This window comes from Thamnophis elegans, chromosome 3 (genome assembly GCF_009769535.1).
Source record: "Thamnophis elegans isolate rThaEle1 chromosome 3, rThaEle1.pri, whole genome shotgun sequence".
NCBI classification, from domain to species: domain Eukaryota; kingdom Metazoa; phylum Chordata; class Lepidosauria; order Squamata; family Colubridae; genus Thamnophis; species Thamnophis elegans.
Window position 1 is genome coordinate 42770434 of NC_045543.1, and position 21470 is coordinate 42791903.

The following is a 21470-nucleotide window of genomic DNA, read 5'->3' on the forward strand; positions in this document are numbered from 1 at the left end:
ATATTCTCCTTTATTGGAGAAGTTATTCATTTCTAATATGCAATGGATTCAGGTGATTACATCATACTTTGGGCCTGTTGCAGAAGCTGAAATGAATCAGATGCAAGAAAACACTTGTCTTTCAGCCCCTCCTGCAATTGTCCTCCATTTTCCTGGTTCGGGGCTCTTGTCAACCAGGATTAATTATTTCTAATATGAATAGGCAAGGATTAATTCAGAGCAGACAGTCTGATTTCCTTGGAGGAAGGCATAAATTGATGGGTGTTGTGCTGATGCTGAGCCACTTTGCTCTAAGATGAGTAATGCTTCTTTATAAATACTCCTCACTGGTTTGATTGCGCATAATATCATAGCAGCCATGGGTTTCCCACACTATGCATTCAGTGAGCTCACAGCCAATGAAGAATCTTGCTTGATGCATGTTTTGCAAATATGTTTGTCACTGTCATGCTTTCATATTTTCAAAAGTGCATCAAATAAATCCATAAATGAATGTTTGAAAGGAGGCTCCTTCAGCAGAAATTGGACATCTAACTGCCAGAACTTCCTCGTGATACAGCTTGAATTATTTGAGGACTTTTCTGGATTCGCACTTTGATAGTCACTATATTTCTTCCTGACTTTGGAGTGGTGGATAAACACCTTATCCCATGAGATGCAGGAAGACCCATTTCTTCTGTTCTGAGACAGACAGCAGGAAGGTAGGCAGACAGACAGAGGGGAATTTGGTTGCAATTTCGTGAGGGAAAATAACAGGCCGCGTGATGCACCCCTCCCCTTTGTGGGGGAGGCAGACAGTGGCACCAGCTCATCTGCTACCACCACCCAGCAATTATCTTAATGAGCTTGTATGGGCTCATTAAATTGAAGGGAAAGAAAGGTACTGCCACCCCAGTCCAGCCGGAGCCAAAAACGTTTCACTATTAGTGAGAGAAGGCCAAACAGCCAGTCAGAATTGTCCCTGTGAAATCATCATATGGTCTCTTTTCCCTCACAACAGACTATGCCCAGCTCAGGTGTGTTTTGGGGAAAAACATGTGCAATGTTTTTGTGCAATCCCTGACCTATGCAGTCACGTGAAAAATGTCAATCCCTACCACCTGATCCACATTTCAACCTGATCTATATCTCATATGGGAGATTCTTCAGTTGAAGCTTTCTGAGCTTCCCTACAGAAGGTCAAGAAGAAATGGAATGGAAGATCAAGAAAAAATGGGATATGTATATCATTCCTCCCAGTGGTTGGTTCCTACCAGTTCAGACCAGTTCAGCCCAACAGGTAGTGGTTTGGCGGCCTGGGTCGCTGGAACTGGCAGTGTCCCAGTTCTGCCACGTCCCTGAACCAGTTCCCTGGAAGGCGCCATCTTGTTTTTCAGTTCTGTGCATGTGCAGAACAATTTTAATTGCACAGCACATGTGTGTGCAGCGCGCATCAAGAGTGTGTGCAGCGTGCATGCGAGCAAATCTGCAGTAGTGCCTGTCGGAACCCACCCCTGATTCCTCCCTTTCTTCAATCCATGGATTAGTTTAAGCAAGGTTCATGACAAATGACCTGCTCCCTTGATCTTCTAGAACCCCAGAAGAACTTCTAATTCGTTTAATGTCATGCCAGGGAAGGTACTAAGCTTTGAGGCAATCATCTTTCTTTTAGGTGAAATACCACAGATGACTCTGACTCAGGCCTTTGCTATCTATACCACAGGAAATGTCCCAGCTGAGATTGTAAATATTCTGTGCCAAAGTTCTACAAGGTGCTGGTAGTTAGGTCAGCTCAAGAAGCTTGTTTGATTTTAAGTAAAAGAGGTTGATTTGCCCTTCCTGGGATCATAGGTCAAGCTCTTTCAGTATAAACAAATATTTGGATTGCATGATACAAGTCTTGGCTCAAAAGAAAAGTACAAAAATGTGAAGTTGAATATACCAAAAATGCCTATCTGAGGGAAGATGGCTGCAGAAAGGATTCTTGTAAAAAAAAAAAAAAAAAAAAAAAAAAAAAGAAAAATTCTACTGATTTTTCCCCCTGTGGGTGGAAAGCAAACAAATGCAGAAAGCGGATGGAACTCATGGATGTATGAGGCAAATTCCAGAAACAAACTGATCTTTCCATTCCTAATGGCGGGGCTGAATAAAGTTCTCTGAGAACCACAGCTTTCATTTCTATTTATCAGAAGAGTGTGAAAAGAAACAGGAGAATATTGACAGGTGTGACCGTGATATGAAAGAGAAAATTTCAGTGGCATGAGGAAGCATATTCTCATAGCTATGACAGTGAAAGAGACAAAGCATACAAACCAGAGAAATGGAGAACGCCCAAAACCATTCTGAAACAAAAGTAAGTCCAAAAAATACATAATTAACAAGTATATTTGCTGAACGTTTACTGTATTCTCCAGGGGGGTTTCCAAAAGATGGAAATACATGTACTTTATCAAAGGATGTTTATCCTCCCTATTAATACATGTAGGCCTCAATTTATGACAATTGAGCCCAAAATTTCTGTTGCTAAGTAAGCCAATTATTAAATGAGTTTTGTTCCATATTAAGACTTTTCTTGCCACAGTTGTTAAGTGAATTACTGCAGTTGTTAAGTTACTAACACAGTTAAGTGAATCTGGATTCCCCATTGACTTTCCTTATCAAAAGGGGATCACATGACCCCTTGCAACTATCATAAATACATGCCAATTATCAAGCGTCCAAATTTTAATCATATGACCATAGGAATGCTGAAATGGTTATAAGTGTAAAAAACAGCTATAAACCACTTTTTTCAGTGCTGTTGTAACTTCAAATGGTCACTGAATGAATGGTTGTAAGTCGGGGACTACTTGTACCTTTGGAAGTAAAATCAATTCATTTTTCACTGTATATAACTCAGGAATTTTGCCAGTAATTTTAAAGACTGAAATACTCTTGAAAAGATAACAAATAGTTTATAGCAGAGGTGGGCTGCTGCAGGTTTGGCCCAGATTGGCCGAACCGGTAGTAGTGGTGGCAGGAGGCTCCACCCACCTGCCCAGAAGCTTCTGCGCAAGCGCACAAGCGTCATGCAAACGCCCGAACCTGTAGTAAAAAAATTAGCAACCCACCTCTGGTTTATAGGTTTATCTTTGTAGCTATACTGCAGGAGAAGACTTGTGACACAAGTCTGATAGCCACAATTCATGGAATTTTTTATTAAATTGATTAGTCAGAAAAGAGGCTACCGTCCTCCTGATTCTTTGTGGCTTCAGTCCTTCTCAGTACCATCAGCCATCTTTCTAGTCAGACTGCTAGTCAGACTAAGAGCCAAGGTGGCGCAGTGGTTAAATGCAGCACTGCAGGCTACTGCTAGATCAGCAGATCAGCGGTTCAAATCTCACCGGCTCAGGGTTGACTCAGCCTTCCATCCTTCCGAGGTGGGTAAAATGAGGACCCAGATTGTTGGGGGCAATATGCTGACTCTCTGTAAACCGCTTAGAGAGGCCTGAAAGGCCTATGAAGCGGTATATAAGTCTACTGCTATTGCTGCTATTGCTATTGCTCCATAAAATATCCTGCGTATTTCAGTCTCTCTTCATCCACAGAGATAATGAACTAAATGTAGGGCAGAATCTGGATAATGAAGGCCACAAAGGTCTGCTCAAAATTTGTCTGCAAGTATTTAAAAGAATAATTATTTATTTTACTCACAATACATGTATCATGTCTGACTAACCCTTACAACTTCCCTCTCCTAACAAGATGAAGGATAAGTTGTCCTATCTCAACTGCAATGCATGTTAAAGTTTGAGCATGTATCTTCCTTTCCCATTTCCATCTTTCATGTAGATCGGACAAAGACCAGAGCTGTACGGCTGTCCCCTTTAGCCTTTTCTTTATACTATTTGAAGACAACCCCACCCTGATCTTTGAACAAAGGCCAAAAAACATATATATATCTGGCATGCTCCCAACACTGGGTGAGTCCATTAAAGGTTGGTTTAAGCCCTGACTTTCAGCAGAATTTACTTCAAATATATTTTATTTTCATCCATAATCAGCATCTGGTAATATTTAAAACTACTTTGGACTACGAATGTATGCAAAGATATATAGACATTGTCTGTCAGTCTATCTAGTTTACCTTAGAAGGGCTTGGTTAAAACCAAGAATGCTTTCTGAAAAAAAAAAGGAAGGCATTTCCTACCATGTTGGCCCTGGACAGATTTTTGAAAATTTCAGGGTGGCACTCAAGCAACATAGCTGTGATTCTGAGGGAAGGCTGTGTTTGTTGTTGTCCAGCTATCAGTAAATGACACAAAAAATGTTTGGCAAAATAGATTGAGGCATTTTGTACCTTGCCACTAAAACCAAAGTGCCCAGAAAATCTCATTTGATTTGCACCCATGGCAGCACTGTCTTGAACAAACAGCAGCTATATCCTTTGACCAGGAAAAAATAAATGGGAACGGTGTATGAACCTTAAATATCTTCCCTGTCCCCATCACCCTGCTAACTAGGGCCCAAACACAATGGAAGTGTTACCTCTTCTTTCATAAAACATAGACAACCAATTCACTTGATGAATTCCAGTTTTATGTTTGTACAGTAGATATAAATCAAATGTTTCTCATCATCACATTGACTCTGTCTTGAGTTAGCAATGGCTATTATTCCAGTTACGTTTTCTCTTAAAACTTTTTCCACTCTCCCACCCTAAACTTGCCTCCTCATCAGTCTAAGAAGCAGCTTTCATTCTTTTGACTCTGTGGTTGGAAGACACCTTTTTCATTACTTATATGTAACGTCGTTAAGGAGCAACAGCATGCCAGCTACAACTTCGGTAAGTGCCGTCAGAGAGGACCTGCCTGGACAGGATGGATTCTCTATCTCATTCCAGCAAACTGTTCGCAACCCAGGAGGGTGGGGGAGAAAGCAGTCGTAGTAGCAGCTAAGTGGAAAAACTGGCTGAGCTGTGGAAGAGGAACGGGGAGGGGAAAATCCTAGGTTGTAAAAAATTCTCAGCTTTTCTTCTTCTGGTCCCAAGGGCAGGGAGGCAAATTAGACCAAGGAACATGGAGCTTTAGTAGTTGCCCAGGGACTTCCAAGAGTTGTAAGTTAGCCTCTAGAGGGAAGCAATGCTGTAAAACAATCTAAAAGGAAGCATCTTGGGAAGTTGCCATTATGGGTGTATCATACATACATCTCTTTGTTGCATGAGAATATGATCATTAGAGCAACTACTGTATATCAGATAAAACTTTTCTAATCTAGCATTTTGACTATGCAGTGGCCCTGTGAGAAGCTCACCAACAGAACAGAAAGAGAAGAGTCTCCCTCCGCTCTAATTATGCAGTTTCAGAGGCACACTTCTTTTGATTTTACAGAGAATAGAGGGTCATCCTGATGGTGCAGTGGTTAGAATGCAATATTGCAGGCTAACTCTGTCCATAGCCAGGAGTTCAATCCTCACCAGCTCAAGGATGACTCAGCCTTCCATCTTTATTAGCTCAGTAAAATAAGAACTCAGATTGTGGGGGGCAATATGTTGACACTGTAAACTGCTCAGAGAGTGCTGTAAAGCAATATAGAGTGGTATATCGGTCTATTGCTGTTGCTATCCTGGCTAGTAGTGATTGGAAATCTTATTCTCTAGAATATTGTTTAAGCTTCTTTTGTGGTCATTGCTACATCTGGTGAAATTCCATAAGTTCTTGTGTGCTTTAGAGATATTTTTTTCCCATCTGCCTTGAATGCAACACAATTCATCTTTACAGGAAGATCCTAGTTCTAGTGTTGTAACACAGATATATGCCTTTTCGTCAGATTAGATTTTCCTTCCTTCTTTCTATCATGTCCTCCTTACTTGCATTTTAAAAATATATGTTCCAAAGCCCCCCTGTACCCTTTTTTTTTCATAGGTCATTCTTTTTTCAACCTTTCTCATTATAGATGACATTTTTGGAAAGTTTGAATAAGAATATTTTTCTACCACCAGAGGGAAACTCCCGGAGACAAAAACAAGCAACCTGTCTCTCCAGTCCAGTGGCTGTCCAGAGTCCCAAGGTGTTTTTTTAATGCACTTGTCTTGTAACAGGTGATGAAAGTAAGGGAGGAGCAGAAACTACTTTAAACTACCTTTCAGAAGTGTTGTCCTGAATTTTAATATTTACTAGCTGATAACCTGGCATTCTCAGAATGTCAGCCAGGATAGTCCTTAGTTGCTGAGAATCCTGGGATTTATACTCAGGAAATACTCCCAAATCAGGAACAGATGAAACCAAACAGGATGACACTTCTAGCTAAGCCGTCTCCTCCAATATATTGAAATTCATTGTGTATCATTCATATATATATTCATAAAATATCTTCCAATTGATTAACATTTAATTATGGGCATATATCTTGTGGAATATGTTTGTTGGACAAGTAGTTATATGCTCTGATACCCTAGAAACTGTTTCTAAGCCTTGCAGGAAATTAAGAAGCAGCGGAAGGGCAAAATGTCAAATACGTTTACTGTCAGAAGTAGAATGGAACAAAAAAGGATAAGGTAATCCGATGCATTAAAGGGCCAGGGGAGCCAAATATTGTACCCCAATCATGTCATGAGTAATTTCTCACATCTTCTATTTGTAAAATTACATATTTTCCAACCTAGAAATTGGAAAATCCTCCAAGTCCACCTCAGGGTTTGCCCTTTGGGTACTTACCCACACATCTTCCTTTGACTTCTTCGAAACCAATGATGCATATGCACCTGCCCACTGGCACCAACCACTCCCCATTGGGACTGCAGTGCATCTTGGGTGGAACACCTGTCTCCTCGGTTGCATTCTCCAGACAGACACCAGGCACTTCTGTTAGACCCTCAACACCTGCAAGTGTCTCTGGAAAATGGGCCAATCCACTAATGGTATCTGAACAGGTCTTGTAATAAACTCTCACTGAAACCAAGGCCACACAAGCTCCCAAGTTCTGGAAAGCCAGATAAAAACCACGCTGCTGTAGCTTCCCAATGGAGCATACTTTCATGTTCAACTTCAGCGAGCCGACCTCAACATCTCGAGCTGTGAAAATGTTGTCACCTGCCACAGTGTTGATCTGGAAAGCAAAAGGATTTAAGTCAGTTGAGCAGCTTGTTTAAACCAAACACACTCCCTTTCTGAAATGCAGCTGTTCCATCATAAGTAAATTAAGTATATTTGAATCCTCATGAATATTCCGAACTCCCTGCATGTAGAAAATATGCAGGGAAAGTAAGCATGTGGAGAGAGAAGTTTAATTTAGCTTTTATCTCTAAAATTCAGATTTTTTTTTAAAAAAAACATAGCTATTTTCTTTTTTTATAAATCCTAATTCATGTATGCAACCTATCTCTACCCACCTTTTAGATTAATTCAGGACATAATTTGAATTTGCTAAATAGTTTAGCAGAAATCAGATATAAATTGATTGTTTGAACAAAATATTCAGCAGTAAAAGAGACATTCGAAAACATCTAAATCAACATTTTCTTAGCTATTTGGAAAACAAAGAATTTGGCATAACATATCAATCATGACAGCCTAGACTGAGCTAGGGTATAAAACCAAGTATAGTGTATTCAATAATAAAGCTCTGACTAATAGAAAAAATGTAAAATTAATCCTTTAAGATTATAGCATGTTAAAATGTTGCACAACAGTATTGAGATAGAATTAGTCACTTGATACCCAGAGCAGACATAATAAGAGAAAGCTCAGAACCAATTTAGGTTACATATAATCCAAGCAGTTTGCATTAGTTATAGGAACTCTTTCTTGCAATACCAAAAGGTACTAGAAATAATAAAAAAATTCCATTCAGCCATTCTCTTTCTGTTTTGATTATATCATAGAGGTCTTTAGTAATCAGAAATATATGCCAAAGAAATTGATTTGAAAAATATACATCAAAGAATAAAATGGATTGAACTGAATAAAGAAACAAATGTAGAATGTCACTAATAAGCAGAGAATAGATATGGGCGGCATGATACTGTATGATGTGAAGAAATCAAGAAAGGACATAAACGAAAACTGCTTGTCAGCCTTGGCTGGCAGGTTTTGTCAAGTACGGTACTTTTATTTAAATGATGGAAAGATTTAGAAATAAAATCGGTAAGATACCTCCAGAGAAGTTATTTGACCATACTTGTTATACCTGGGCTTTATTGGTCAAAATCCAGAGGCCACGCTGCCCAGCATTTACCTGCAACAAGGGTTAGAATTCATGCGCATATTGGATGGAAACTGATTAAAGAGAGAATCAACCTAGAAATAAGGATAAATTTTCTGACAGTGAGAACAATCAACCAGTGGAACAGTTTCCTTTGGAAGTTGTGGGAGCCTCATCACTGGAGGCTTTTAAGAAGAGATTGGACTGCCATTTGTCAGAAATGGTGTAGGGCAGTGATGGGCAACCTTTTTGGCGTGGTGTGTCAAAAATCGGCAAAAAATCTAGCATAACTTGCGTTGTGTGTCACTTCGACAAAAACATAATTTTGCGCAATTTATAGTTTAAACTACAAAAATATATAATTGCAATATAATTGTATTTAATAAACCAAAAACAAATTATTTAACATAGCTGCTTAGTAACTTCTTTGTTCATCAGTCGATTTCGTATGTTGCCCTTGATATTATTATCAGTATCACTTACCAACGGTCCTGCTTAGCAACCAAAATGTTGGCTCAGAAACTCTGGCATTGAAGCGTGCAAGTCTTAAAGCTGTCAAGTTACAAGAACCTTGCACCCCTAACCCTTTAGGAAAAAAACCCCAGGGGTCTTCAAACCTGACAGCTTTAAGCCTTGTGGACTTCAACTCTTCAACTAAAAGAGAGACTGATAAATATTAAAAAAAATAAAACCAAAAAGCAGCTACTGCAGTGGCTTAGAATTTTACTCAATTACTGTTGAGCCCATGGAAAGTTCTGCAGCCCCAGGAGCAAAGGAAGGGGGACGGAGAGAGAGAGATTGGCTGTTTGGGGTGCTTGAAACCACCTGGCCCTCCCCAAAGGAAACCCTCATTTGCAGGATGAGCCTCGACTGGCTCTGCCCAGCGGGGTTACCCCAAGCGCCATTGGGCAGCGACGGATGCTTATCCTTTTTCCTTCGGCTGCTTCAGCTGGGACTTCAGACACCCCAAGGGAGGGACTTTATCGGGCCTCCCCCTCCCCACCCTTTGAATGAAGGTGTGATATGGCTCCTCCATCCCTGCTCTTTAACCCAGCCAGAATTACAGGAGGGCTGCCCCCGTTCTGCTTTCCGGGGTGGATCTTAGCCGAGGGACACCAAGACCCCAGAATGGGTGGGGGGTGGGGGAAGAGCTTCTTGACGGAGGCCACGATCGACTTTTGGAAGTTGTGTTTTCGTAAAATAAGATTAACCTTTGGATGTGTTTGTTCCGCTCGGCCAGCGGCGTTTTCTCCCACTTAATCCCGGCGGATCCTGATATCTGAGCTGGAAAACTGCAACCCCCCGGAAATGATGACGCCCCGCTGAGTAGCTGGGACTTGCAGAAAAAGGCTGCAGAGAGAGAAGCGTTCGATCCGTAATCCGTCTGTGGGGGGCGCTGGGGACAGGCCGGGCCCCTTCTTCCCACCTCTATCCCCCCCCACTCTTGAGGGACAAGCCCTTTCCCCTGTCCCAACGGTGGAATTTGAGGCTACCTCTGCTTTCCCTCTCCCTCCCTCAGTTGTGCAGCAGTGGCAGCGGCAGCTCTCAGCCTGGGCGGCAGCGTCACGCAGGCTGTGGAAGGAGGGGGAGGAGGAGGGAACCAAAGAGAGCTTTTACCGAGTCTGCGCCCCACAGCCAGGACCGTCCTGGCGCCTCAAGCCGCGTTTCTTCCTGCAAAGCCCTTCTGGCGTCAAGCGGAACTCTCGGGTTGCCCGAAGGGCTTTGCAGGAAGAAACGCGGCTTGAGGCGCAAGGACGATCCTGGCTGTGGGGCGCAGACCCGGTAAAAGCCTCTCTTTGGTTGGTTCCCTCCTCCTCCTCCTCCTCCTCCTTCCACAGCCTGTGTGACGCTGCCGCCCAGGCTGAGAGCTGCCGCTGAAACAAGTTTGGGGAGCATGTGCGTGTCACCCGAAATGGCTACGCGTGTCAGCACTGACACGCGTGTCATAAGTTCGCCATCACTGGTGTAGGGTCTCCTGCTTGGGCGGGGGGGGGTTAGACTAGATGACCTATAAGGTCCCTTCCAACTCTGTTAATCTGTTAAAGAAGCGTTCAGGAAAACACTGGTTATAAACATAGATGCTCCCTTCTGAGAAGCTGACTAATAGCTCTTGAGAATGCTTAACATTTAATCCCATGAAAACAAGTAAAATTAAACATAGGGCTACTGTTTTGACAAGGGGTTTGTCTGGGCAGGAGCCTAATGCTCTGACAAAGTACTAATGCTGGGCAGAGGGTGTGAGCAAACTCATTTCTGAAAAGCTGATGAAGAATAGAAAAGTGAAAGACAGCTGTGGGAGCTCTTGTGCTCTTGTTTCCTTTTTTAGTTGACTGGTTTGGAAAAAACCCAGAGGAACAGACAAGTAAGCAAAAGTGCAGGGAGCTTCTAGTACTTTTCCCACCTGAAAGTAATTCAGTATTCAAATCCATGCTTTTGAGATGTCGTTGTTCTTTTATGAGTGGTAGTTAAATAATAACAATAATATCGATATCAATAGCCCTTTGAAAGTGGCTTCTACTGATATTTCTGAGCCACACTTTCAAAAGCAGTAGGTCAAGACAAAAAATATGAATTATTGATTCCACACCCTTGAATTAAAATTAAATGTTAAAATGGTTTTATTTATTTGTTTATTAAACTTATACACTGCTCATCTTGTCTAGAGGCATCTTACAACCAATAATAACAACAAGATAAAACATTAAACTAATACATACAGTATTAACACTCAAATTGACTTAAAAATGAACAAAGATGGCAGGGAAGGAGACTAAATTATTATTCTCTGTTCAGAATGCCTACCCCATTAAAACATAAAATTTAAGAGCTGGGTTTTACAGGCCCTGGGGTAGGGTGTGACCTCAGGTTGTGTATCTAATTCATTAGATTAATAAAAACATTAATACAATGAAACATAAAATTCATTGCTTCAATGATGCAGAAAGTTGCACAACATCTTCAATGGAACGTATGGGGGAGAACGTCTGAGTAGGTTTGTACTCTGAGTTAGTACATTATTTTTAAATATTAAATTAAAATGCTAAGCAATTCTATGAAAGGCTGTTGCCAAATTTGGATTCCTGCGTGCTCTGTTCAGTTCAAGAATTCATCACACGCTGACACACTGCCAATAATGTATGCAGTAGAGTGACCTCCTATTCATTTACAGCTAATTATATTATACCCAAATACAAAGATGTATGAACTATATTTAAAAGACATAAATAATGCTAGGGAGGTCACTCAAAATGACATCATATGCAAATATGCAGGAGCCAAAATATTAAAATTATTTTCAAATGGATATGGTTATTTTATGCCAGAGTTAAGACAGAAGGGATACATCAAGGACATCTACTGCAGAGAAAAATGATCATGCAAATATTTTTAAATAACTGCTTTCATCTCTCTTTGGGTGGTGTTTGAATGGGTCAGTAGAGGTGGAAGGTATTCCCAGATCACATCTGAAGTCTGAAAGAGTCTCATAGAGTTTCCTCTGTATAAGAAATGCTAAATAATCAGTGATCCCAATTACATAGAGAGAAATCCTTGTGTGTATTTTTTATGTCTAAGAGAACTTACTCTTGATGAAGGGCTGCAAATTGTGTATATATAAGTCCATTCTCATCTCAGTACATATTTGAGTGAATATCACTTTTGTAGATGATCCACCAGCCCAAGTTTTGATTCTCAGGATATAAAGTAAAGGCAAGATCCCACTCACTAGGGCAGTATATCTCAATCTTGTCAACTTCAAGATGGGTGGACTTTAACACCCACAATTCCCAATGCTTGCTGGGGAATTCTGGGAGTTGAAGTCCACCCATTTTAAAATAATCAAGATTAAGAAGTCTGCATCAGAGAGCAGGAAATTGAATTATCTTTCCTTTTTTCCTCCATGTAACCTAATATTTCTGAACCATTTTTTTCGTTATGGTCCCCCTGAAAGGAGCCTTTTTAGACAGTTTTTTTCCTAACCGAACCCAGGAAAATTTAATACCACATATATATTGTATAGGGATGTGGTGGCTCAGTGGCTAAGACGCTGAGCTTGTCGATCAGAAAGGCCAGTAGTTCGGCAGTTCGAATCCCTTATACATATAAGTATAAGCATTTTAAATCATTCCCAGCAAAAATAAAACAATAGAAAAAAATAAATTGAATTCTTAAAAATTATTTTTAGTGAATCTAATTTTTAATTTAACTTACAATTAAGTTTACAAAAGAAAGTTACCTATCCAAGAATGATTCCGTAGGTTTCCTGAATCAGATGTTGTTTTCATTAAAAGTTCAATTGTGATCCTCGTAAGTTTAATACTAATTTCCCCTCTGATTATATATCAATACTTTTTCTTTCCTTTGTTAATATATTATTTATTAAAGTAAAATTACATTCAATCATATAAGATGTTGAAAAACAAACATCCTCCATGAGGCAGTTAATGGTAGCCAATAGAAACACACAGACCATCTCTTGCAATATGATTTTGAGACTGAGCAATCAATTGAAAGGAAGTCCTTTAATTACAGCCATTTATTTGCCATAGTATTGATTTTTCATTTATTTTATGTAACTTCAGTGTCATTGCCATTTATGTGACTATCAATAAAACCCAAGAAGAGAAATTAAATTCTAATACTAATAAGATTTTATAAGGTAGGGTTAAGCCTAAATTATCTATAATCTATTTTCAATAAACAAAATACATTTTTATGTTGACATAATTGTTTGAAACCATTACCTTTCCCTCTGCAATAATTAGGGAGTTAGTCCATAATCTTGTTCTCTATGGGAAGCAGAGCTACATATAAATACGAAGCTAACCACGAATCTTTCCGGATTTATGATGTTTTTTTCAACTTTTTTTCAACTTTTGCCGAATGACCGTAGTCATTAAGCAAGACGTCACATGTCTGTGACTTGCAATTTTCCATGTTTCCCATTAATTCTGCTTGTTGAAAGCCAGTTGCAAAATGCCCAGATGGCAATTATATGACCACAGGACACTGTAGCAGTCAGAAATGTGAAGACTGGTCACAAAGCTGATTTTTAGTATGTATGTATAATCTTTATTGTCATTGTACTTAAATACAACGAAATTGGTTGTATTTCTTCTTTTTAACTGTTGTAACTTCTAACGGTTGTTAAACAAGGCAGTCAGTAAGTAAAGACTATTTGTAGTGGATATAACTTTGAGAGCAGAACGCTTTTATTTGAGGTAAAAGTTCCCCTATCTACAAAGATAGATTGATTAGAATTACCTCATGATACTATTTTATAAAAGGCATTTTTTTTTGCTTTGTAAAAATCTCTGAAAATCTTCGACCATGGCAAAATTACAAGCCGTCATGCATAGCACCTCAGCTTCTGAACTGAATTATTGTTCACATCAATTATATTATTCCTGACTTAAAACTATCTGCATCTAACTCACTATGTCTGAAGAACAAACCAGTGCGTGTATCTATGATTGCAAACAGGTTGTTACAAGTTTCTGATCATTCTGCCATTTTTTAAAATTTCTGAATATTTTTGTGTTCTGAATGAATATAAGAAATCTGGCTAATCTCCAAGTCAGTCTGAAAATGAGGCCTTTGATCAGTGATGAGAAATTGAAGAACTTTGCTAAGGAGCATGTACACTGTACTTAAAAAAAATGCATAGCCTCACATGTATAACTTTGAATAAGCGTACAGGCATTGGTTTATTCCCTTCTCACTTTTATGGATGATATGTGTTTTTCTCAATCTCAGGGCTTCTACCAGAGGCTGGGAGTTTGAGGGTTCTGTGCAGGATCTTAGCTGCTCCCAACACTGTAGTTTTCCGGACAGAGAGCTCTTATGTTGTTCCTTGGACCTGTTGGAGCCATTCTACCAGCAAAGGGGGTCACAGCCCCAAGTGCTCCTACCACCATGGGAACACTTTGACCTTGACTTTTCACACCCTCTCTAGTTCCTCATTCAGGCCCTGACATTTTCTTCCACCTCTTTCCTTCTTAAGTCTGGTTGTTACCATTTACTGCATTCACCTTGTTTGTCCTATCCTTAGTCCTTCTTCCCCAGTGACATTCTGGACCTTTCTTCTTCTGCTTATGAAATTATACACAGAAGATTCTATATAAATGAAAAATTGCCATCTTGTAAACCTTTCTGCAGTACTTGCCTTTCAATGGGGGTCTTCCCGGACTCACAGGTCCTGCTTGATGAGCAGGTGGCACCTGTGACAGGGAAGGCTTTTGAACAAGCATATGTGCCCTTTCCTGGAGAGGAAAGCCCTTCAGATAGTCACTCACTTCCGGCCTCTTTGTGGCTTGACTACTATAACGTGCTTACTTGGATCTGCCCTTGAAGACAACTTGGAAACTTGAATTGTTCCAGAATCCAGCAGCACAGGCAATGTAAAAACTGCACTGATTGCCAGTTTGCTTCTTGGTGCAATTCAAAGATGCTGGTTGTTATTTATAAAGCCCTACATGGCATAGGGCCTAATTACTTGAGGGACTATCTATTTCTCATAGTGTCTGCCTGGCTGATTTGATCCAATGAGTTGGCATGCTGCAGATTCCTTCAATTAAATGGGGCTATTCTTTTGGAACCCTGGGAGCACATTTTCTATGTTGCGGCCTCTGCCCTCTGGAATAAAGTTCACCCTGATATCTGGTGGCTTCCACCCTTCTGGTGTTTCAAAGGGCCTTCAAAACCTGGCCATTTACCCAGGCCTTTGGCAAGAATGCTTGAAGTCCTTTCTGACTAGTATCTGGATATTTTTCATTGTTGTCTGTTTTTGCCATCTTTTTCCTCCTTTATCTTTACTGTTACATGGTTTATCTTTGTAAACTGTCTCTAGTCACTGGGAGTCAGGCAGTGTACACATTAAACAAACAAACAAACAAATAAACAAACAAACAAACAAAGCTTACTTTAGTGAAGAGAAGACGGCGGAACTGGATGCCAACATCGTCCTCTGATTCCATGTAGTAGAGGTTGAATGTCTCCTTGCAGCTCACCATTTCTCCTCTGAAACTCTTGCAGTCTCGAATGGTAAATTTCAGCTCCACAAAGATGCGAGAAGAGATCTCCCCTCGGAAGATCCAGTTTGTGCGGAGCCAGTGGTCAGTGTCTCCTTCAGAGAGGACGCTGCAATCCTGGTACATATACACAGGAGTCCCATTGATCATCTGCTGCCCTTCACTCCACTGCATAGGAGAAGGAGAGAAGATTGGAGACGTTGAGCTGAGGTTCTCTACAGGTTATCGAAGAAACATTGCAATGTTGTTGCTGGCATAATAATGAGAATAATAATAAAAACTATCCCAGGGGGATGAATAAGGGGATAAAAATGCCAAATCTAGTCTAAACATCTGGCTCATTGTGTGACCAACCTTGATAATAAATTGGTACCCCATCTTTTACCCAGAGGGCAGATGGATGGGTGGATATCTGTAGATATTTTAAAAAAAACACAAATATGCATATGCTTCCACTCATGAAAAAAAACCCCTCCTCCAGTGTTTGTTCCCACCTGCACGTTATCTGGATCTGCCTACCTTCTCTTGCTTTCTTTTTCTCTGTCTCATCAAAACCTAGGCCGTAAATCTGGTTGTCACATGCCTTTTTGCTCATGTTCATATTTTTTTTATTTCAATGACACATTACACAGCAGATCAGATTTCTCTTTTGTTTGCTTTTCTTTAAAGCAGCTGCAATGAAGGGCAACCTATCCATTTGATCAGCAAATGACTCTGGGGTGGGCCTGTTCAACCTTGTTCTGCCATTTTCTTGACCTAAAATGCCCTCCTGAGGTGACTGCAACAGGGACGTGATCATTTCAATGTGCCTTGTACAGTGCACACTGTCATTTTGCTCCTTCCTATCTCATGTCTCCAATCTTCGCAGAGGCACCACTAAAAAAATTCCTGCTCTTAATGCTATTATTTATTCAATTTATATTCCATTTTCAAGATGGCATATAGACAGTGGGGGGGGGTTTCAAATTTTTTTAGAACCTCTTCTGTAGGTGTGGCCTGCTTTGTGGGAGTGGCTTGCCAGCCATGTGACCGGGTGGGAGTGACTTGCTAGCCATGTGACTGGGTGGGAGTGGTTTGCCAGCCATGTGACTGGGTGGGCGTGGCCAACTTGTAAAATGTGGTGAAACTCGCTTAACAACGCTCTTGCTTAGCAACCAAAATATTGGCTCAGAAACTCTGGCATTTGAAGCACGCAAGTCTTAAAGCTGTCAAGTTACAAGACCCTTGAACCCCTAACCCTTTAGAAAAAACCCCCAGGGGTGTTCAAACTTGACAGCTTTAAGACTTGTGGACTTCAACTCCCAGAATTCCTCCTCTCGCTCTTCATCTTGATGGGTGGGGGGAGGGAGCTGGAACTGGTTCTGTACCAGGATTGCAGCGTCCTCTCTGAAGGAGACACTGACCACTGGCTCCGCACAAACTGGATCTTCCGAGGGGAGATCTCTTCTCGCATCTTTGTGGAGCTGAGGATTTGTGGAACCTCTTCTATAGAAGAGGTTAGAACTGTCAGCAACCCACCCCTTCATATAGAGTACTCTGTTCTCCTTCTTTCCCCCACAAATACCCTCTCAAATAGGTTAGGCTGAGAAAGAGAGAGAGTGACTGGTGGCAGGCCTGAAGGCCCAATGTAAAACATGGAATGGCGTTACTGGGAGGCATCTCCAGTTGGGATGGTGCCTGATTGGACCATGTGATGGACATGGGAGTGCTGGGCAGGGACTTGAACTTTCATTGGGTGTTGGGAAAACCTGGAAGCTTTCAGATTCGGGTTTTCCCAGATATGCAAATACGACATCTATAATAAAATGGAACTCAGAGGAAACTCAAGCCTCAGAATCTTCTTTCTTTGGGAGTGTTAATCGGAACCCTGACAACTGGTTGATGTACCCAAGTCAATTTCCATTGCTTGGGATAGACTAGATCTCAGACGCCATTTGTCATTCAAATCCACCACATCACTCTGGCTCTCAAAGGACCACCTGACAATTTGTAGGGCTGAAGTTAATCTGAATCACTTCTCAAAAGTCATTTGCAATACACGGAGGAGCATCCATCCATTGCAAATACGTCTCCAGTGCATGCCTACTCAAAAGTTAGCAAGGGCAGAGTTGAAAAAGCAGCTACTCTGCATGCCTATTCCAAAGGTAGTTTTGCCAGTTTCAGGAAAATTTCATCCCGGGGATAAGACTGCAGTCACCTTACAGAGAATTAAAGCATGAACTTGCCCCTTGAGTAACTCAGCAGGTTCCTCCAACCTCCAACTCCTCCCCCTTCCTCAGAAGTGTGAATGAATTGTTATCAGCAAACCTCACTCCTTATTAGCCCTGATGATGTTACCTAGTTTGGGTAATGACACATCTGCAAGAAAACAACCAAGCTCAGAGAGCACCAGGGACTCCTCAAATTGTTATCTGCACCATGCAATTAGATATCAACTTATTGATATGGCAGTCCAAATGAGTTTTTAGTGAAGCTTATTCCCAGGGATCCCAGAGAACAATCATTTTGCAGCCTTCTTCGGTATAATTAAACAATACATAAACAGAATTTGACAGCACAATTTGTTTCTGTATCTGTGGAGTAGTTTCTGGTGCTGTATGAGATAGAGGAAGGAAAAACATACTTGTAATTTTTATCTCATGCTGTAGGCTCTAGAATTTTCTTCCAAAGAAAGCTAAACTCATTGACAAGTTTATTTACAGTACTTTGCTCCTAGTACTTTGCAGCTTCAATGAATTCCTGCAGTCTTGGATAGGCAGGGAATGGCCAAGCTTTAGAAGAGAAACAGAAGTAACACTTTCCTTTAGGGACTAGGTCTGCTCATTGGGTTTGCTCATTATAAATTTGTCCTAATAAGGACAGTGACCTGGGGCTGAAGCAGTGCCTCAAAATGAAATGTTGTTATAACTATTCAACTTTTAATGGATGGAGATCAGACTACAAATCCTAGCCTTTCATCTCTGTTTCTTCACTCCTCTTCTTTTTGATTTCTCTGATGCCTGTCCGCAATGGAGGAATTCAATATTTTTGACCTTCAGGATCTTGCTTAAACTGATTTTTGCTAGTTCTTTAGCCATACCTCGACAGGTCAGAGTTGCAAAAAATGAAGTGGTAGCTACAACTGCAGTCAAAAATGCTCCATCGGTGTATAAAATGCTTTTAATTTGAGGACATTGCATGCATGTGCACAGCAGATATATGTATGCACATAGTAGATATATGTATGTGACATTTAACAGCTCTTCTATAGACCCAGATATAACACTGACTTTTGGAAGGATATTCCATAGACATCATTGTTCATAAAGCAAAAAGTCCATTAAAAAGTTTCCAGTCTTCTATAAAAATAGTTTCCCCCCCCCCCTCCCTAATCAAACAAGTCAATTTAGCCCTGTATTGAGGCTACACCACTTTACATGACACTCTGTAGTCTTTATATAAATGCACATCAGGGAGAAATAGACTTAAACATTGCTTTCTAGCATAACCAGTTTTATGGAGATTGCTTGACTGTATTACTGTGAAGCCCCTTGCAGATTCAGATATGAATTATAACTTTAGTCAGCTCTAAAATGCAGTTGGATGTTATGATCATAAGAGAAAAAACATTATGTGGAACATAATATCAGCACAGGAATTCTAAAGAATTATTCTATGGATAGCATCAAACAAAATTATTTCACCTGAAGGGCTTCTGTACAACCTGAAAATACGACCCTGGGAGAATTTACAGGAGCAAAATCTTTTTTCCCTATACCTCAGTCAGATGTTAGTTTGGGCAGGCTTCAAAAATTATTTGAAAATATTGCTTTGGACCTGGGAAGAGTGTGATTGCTCACTGCTTTTCATTAAAGCAGACCATCATTTAACAGGCATTTCCACAAGCCTTCCAAATCAGTTTCAAAGGGGAAGTAGCCATACTCTGTGTCAGGGCTGTCAAACTCATGGCCTGTGGGCCAAATGCATCACGTGCTGGCCAAGCCCAGTTTAGTGATGAGGAAAAAAGCGCCGATATGTCACGTGATGCTGCCGTGACGACGCGGTTTGACACCCCCTGCTCCATATGATCTGATTTGAGCTAAGCTAAGCTCTTGTCAACAGCATACAAAATAATATATCTTCCCCTTTTGATACACAGGATTGCTAGTCATCCAGCCTGTCCTGTGGGAATCAGTAAGCTCAAAATAACCAATTTTCCCTTAACCTAGTCAATCACAAGTTCCTGAACCCAGTTCAGAAAACATAAGTTGATATCAGGATATGCAAAAGAGTATGTGCTATGTTTATGTATCTGCAAATGTGTATCCATATATAGTATGTATATGAGTGAGACGCAGCAAAAAGAAAATCATTCTTAAATATTAAATATACAGTGTACGAAGTAAATACAATGTACAAATATAAAAAATATGCAATATACTATTAAATATACAAAGCAGTTTCCTAGAGGCCTTTGCCCTGCTAAGACCAATAGCATTGTTAAATAAATAAAACTAAGCAAATAAATACACACACAAATAATTATCTTTATCTTATTACTTGTTAGTATATCTGGGTATTAAAGGAACATACTGATTAGTATTTAAAGTACAGTTGTTAAATCAATGGATTAAGGTTAACTTAGTACTGTAATTCTTTCTTGGGGAAGGGTGGCATACACTGGTTGTTATTGCTAATAGCAGCCGCCCGTGTGGGAGAAAAATGTTCTTTAAATGCCACTGTAGGAGGAAAAGGCACCGTAATAATGTTACAACAGATTTATTTCCTCGGTACTAACGTAAGAAAATTGGCTTCCATTAGAGACAGACAAGGGTGTTTTTTTTCCTTTTAAATCAAATTAGAATTTCTAGGCCATTATCCTTGACAGAATGAGGAAACAGGATTCTGGGTCTTGTAGACATTGTAAAATTATATTGGATGTTATAAAACAATCATGGTATCTTCAAGGCATCTTAGTAATTGTAGGTAGAGATATTTCTGTTAAACATGACTGGATACTTTCCAGTAAATAAAATAGAAAGACATGACAAACTTTCTGATATATACATACATATACATATACATATACATATACATATACATATACATATACATATACTTATACTTATACTTATATACACATACACACACATGCGCGCGCACACACACACAGACACACACACAGACAGACACACAGACACACACACAGACAGACAGAAAGACACATACACACACACACACACATATATATTTGCTGGTCTTGGGGTATTCGGGTCTTTTCCCGTGTAAGATTGAGATTGTCTTGACAACGTTTTGGCGAGGTCTCACTCGCCATCTTCAGGCTGGGGTTTGGGCTTTGTGTTTGTGTGAGTAAAGCGTAATCGTTGTGTGAGTAAATGCACGCATTGCAGAACACAAGAACACAGTAAGAAATAAGAAAAAAACCTCCTCCCTTTTCCAGCACCTTAAAGCTACAGGACATGAAATTAATTTTGAAGGAACCAAATTAATCTCCAAAACTGAACACTTCAACCACAGAATAATTATGAAAGCTATCAAAATAGAGAAACACCCCCACAACATGAATAAACGTGACGATACCTCCCGCCTACCAGACATCTGGAAACCAGCCATAGTCAACAAACGAGCACCACCCACCACCCAGGCCGTTACAACACAAAACAACAACGGACACACAGCCAGCACCAATCAGCACCAATCTACCAATCATGATACAACCACACAACCAATCAACCCATGAAACAAAGCCAGAACTCCACACCCCCCCACCAAGATTTATAGAAAGATGGCAGCTCCGACCATGCTTTACTCACACAAACACGAAGCCGAAAACACCAGCCTGAAGATAGCGAGTGAGACCTCGCCAAAACATTGCCAAGACAATCTCAATCTTACACGGGAAAAGACTCGAATACAACAAGACCAGCATATATATATATTTGTTATATTTATGCTGATAAATAAATAAAGGGAGACTAGTATAGATCTATTTCAAGCTATTTAGCTCTCATCAGCTAGCCATACCCAAGTTTTTTGGGAATCGAACCTGTGCTCTATTGCCTCCCAGGCAGGGAGTTAACCATTTGAGCTACAGAGAACGACTCCTTTATCAGCCAGCCAGGGTGGTTAACTCCCTGCCTGGGAGGCAATAGAGCACATATAAAAATGTAACAAAAAAGGCAACAGTAAAAAATATTGGGTTTCTGTCTGGATGGTCTCTTGTGACGAGCCTAATGACAGAGAGTGGAAGTGTGACCTTCCTCCCATACTTGGGCATACCAG

At 40.4% G+C, this 21470-nt stretch overlaps 1 protein-coding gene across 1 annotated transcript in view; it reads right to left on the reverse strand.

The window, feature by feature from the left end:
• Positions 1 to 21470, reverse strand: part of EPHA1 (EPH receptor A1) — a 78310-nt gene that overhangs the window by 24750 nt on the left and 32090 nt on the right. The window contains exons 3-4 of the mRNA XM_032213565.1: positions 15081 to 15356; positions 6675 to 7065 (exon numbers count right to left, since the gene is read on the reverse strand). Of these exons, the coding sequence (XP_032069456.1) occupies positions 6675 to 7065; positions 15081 to 15356 (667 nt within the window). The remainder of the gene's footprint in view (positions 1 to 6674; positions 7066 to 15080; positions 15357 to 21470) is intronic.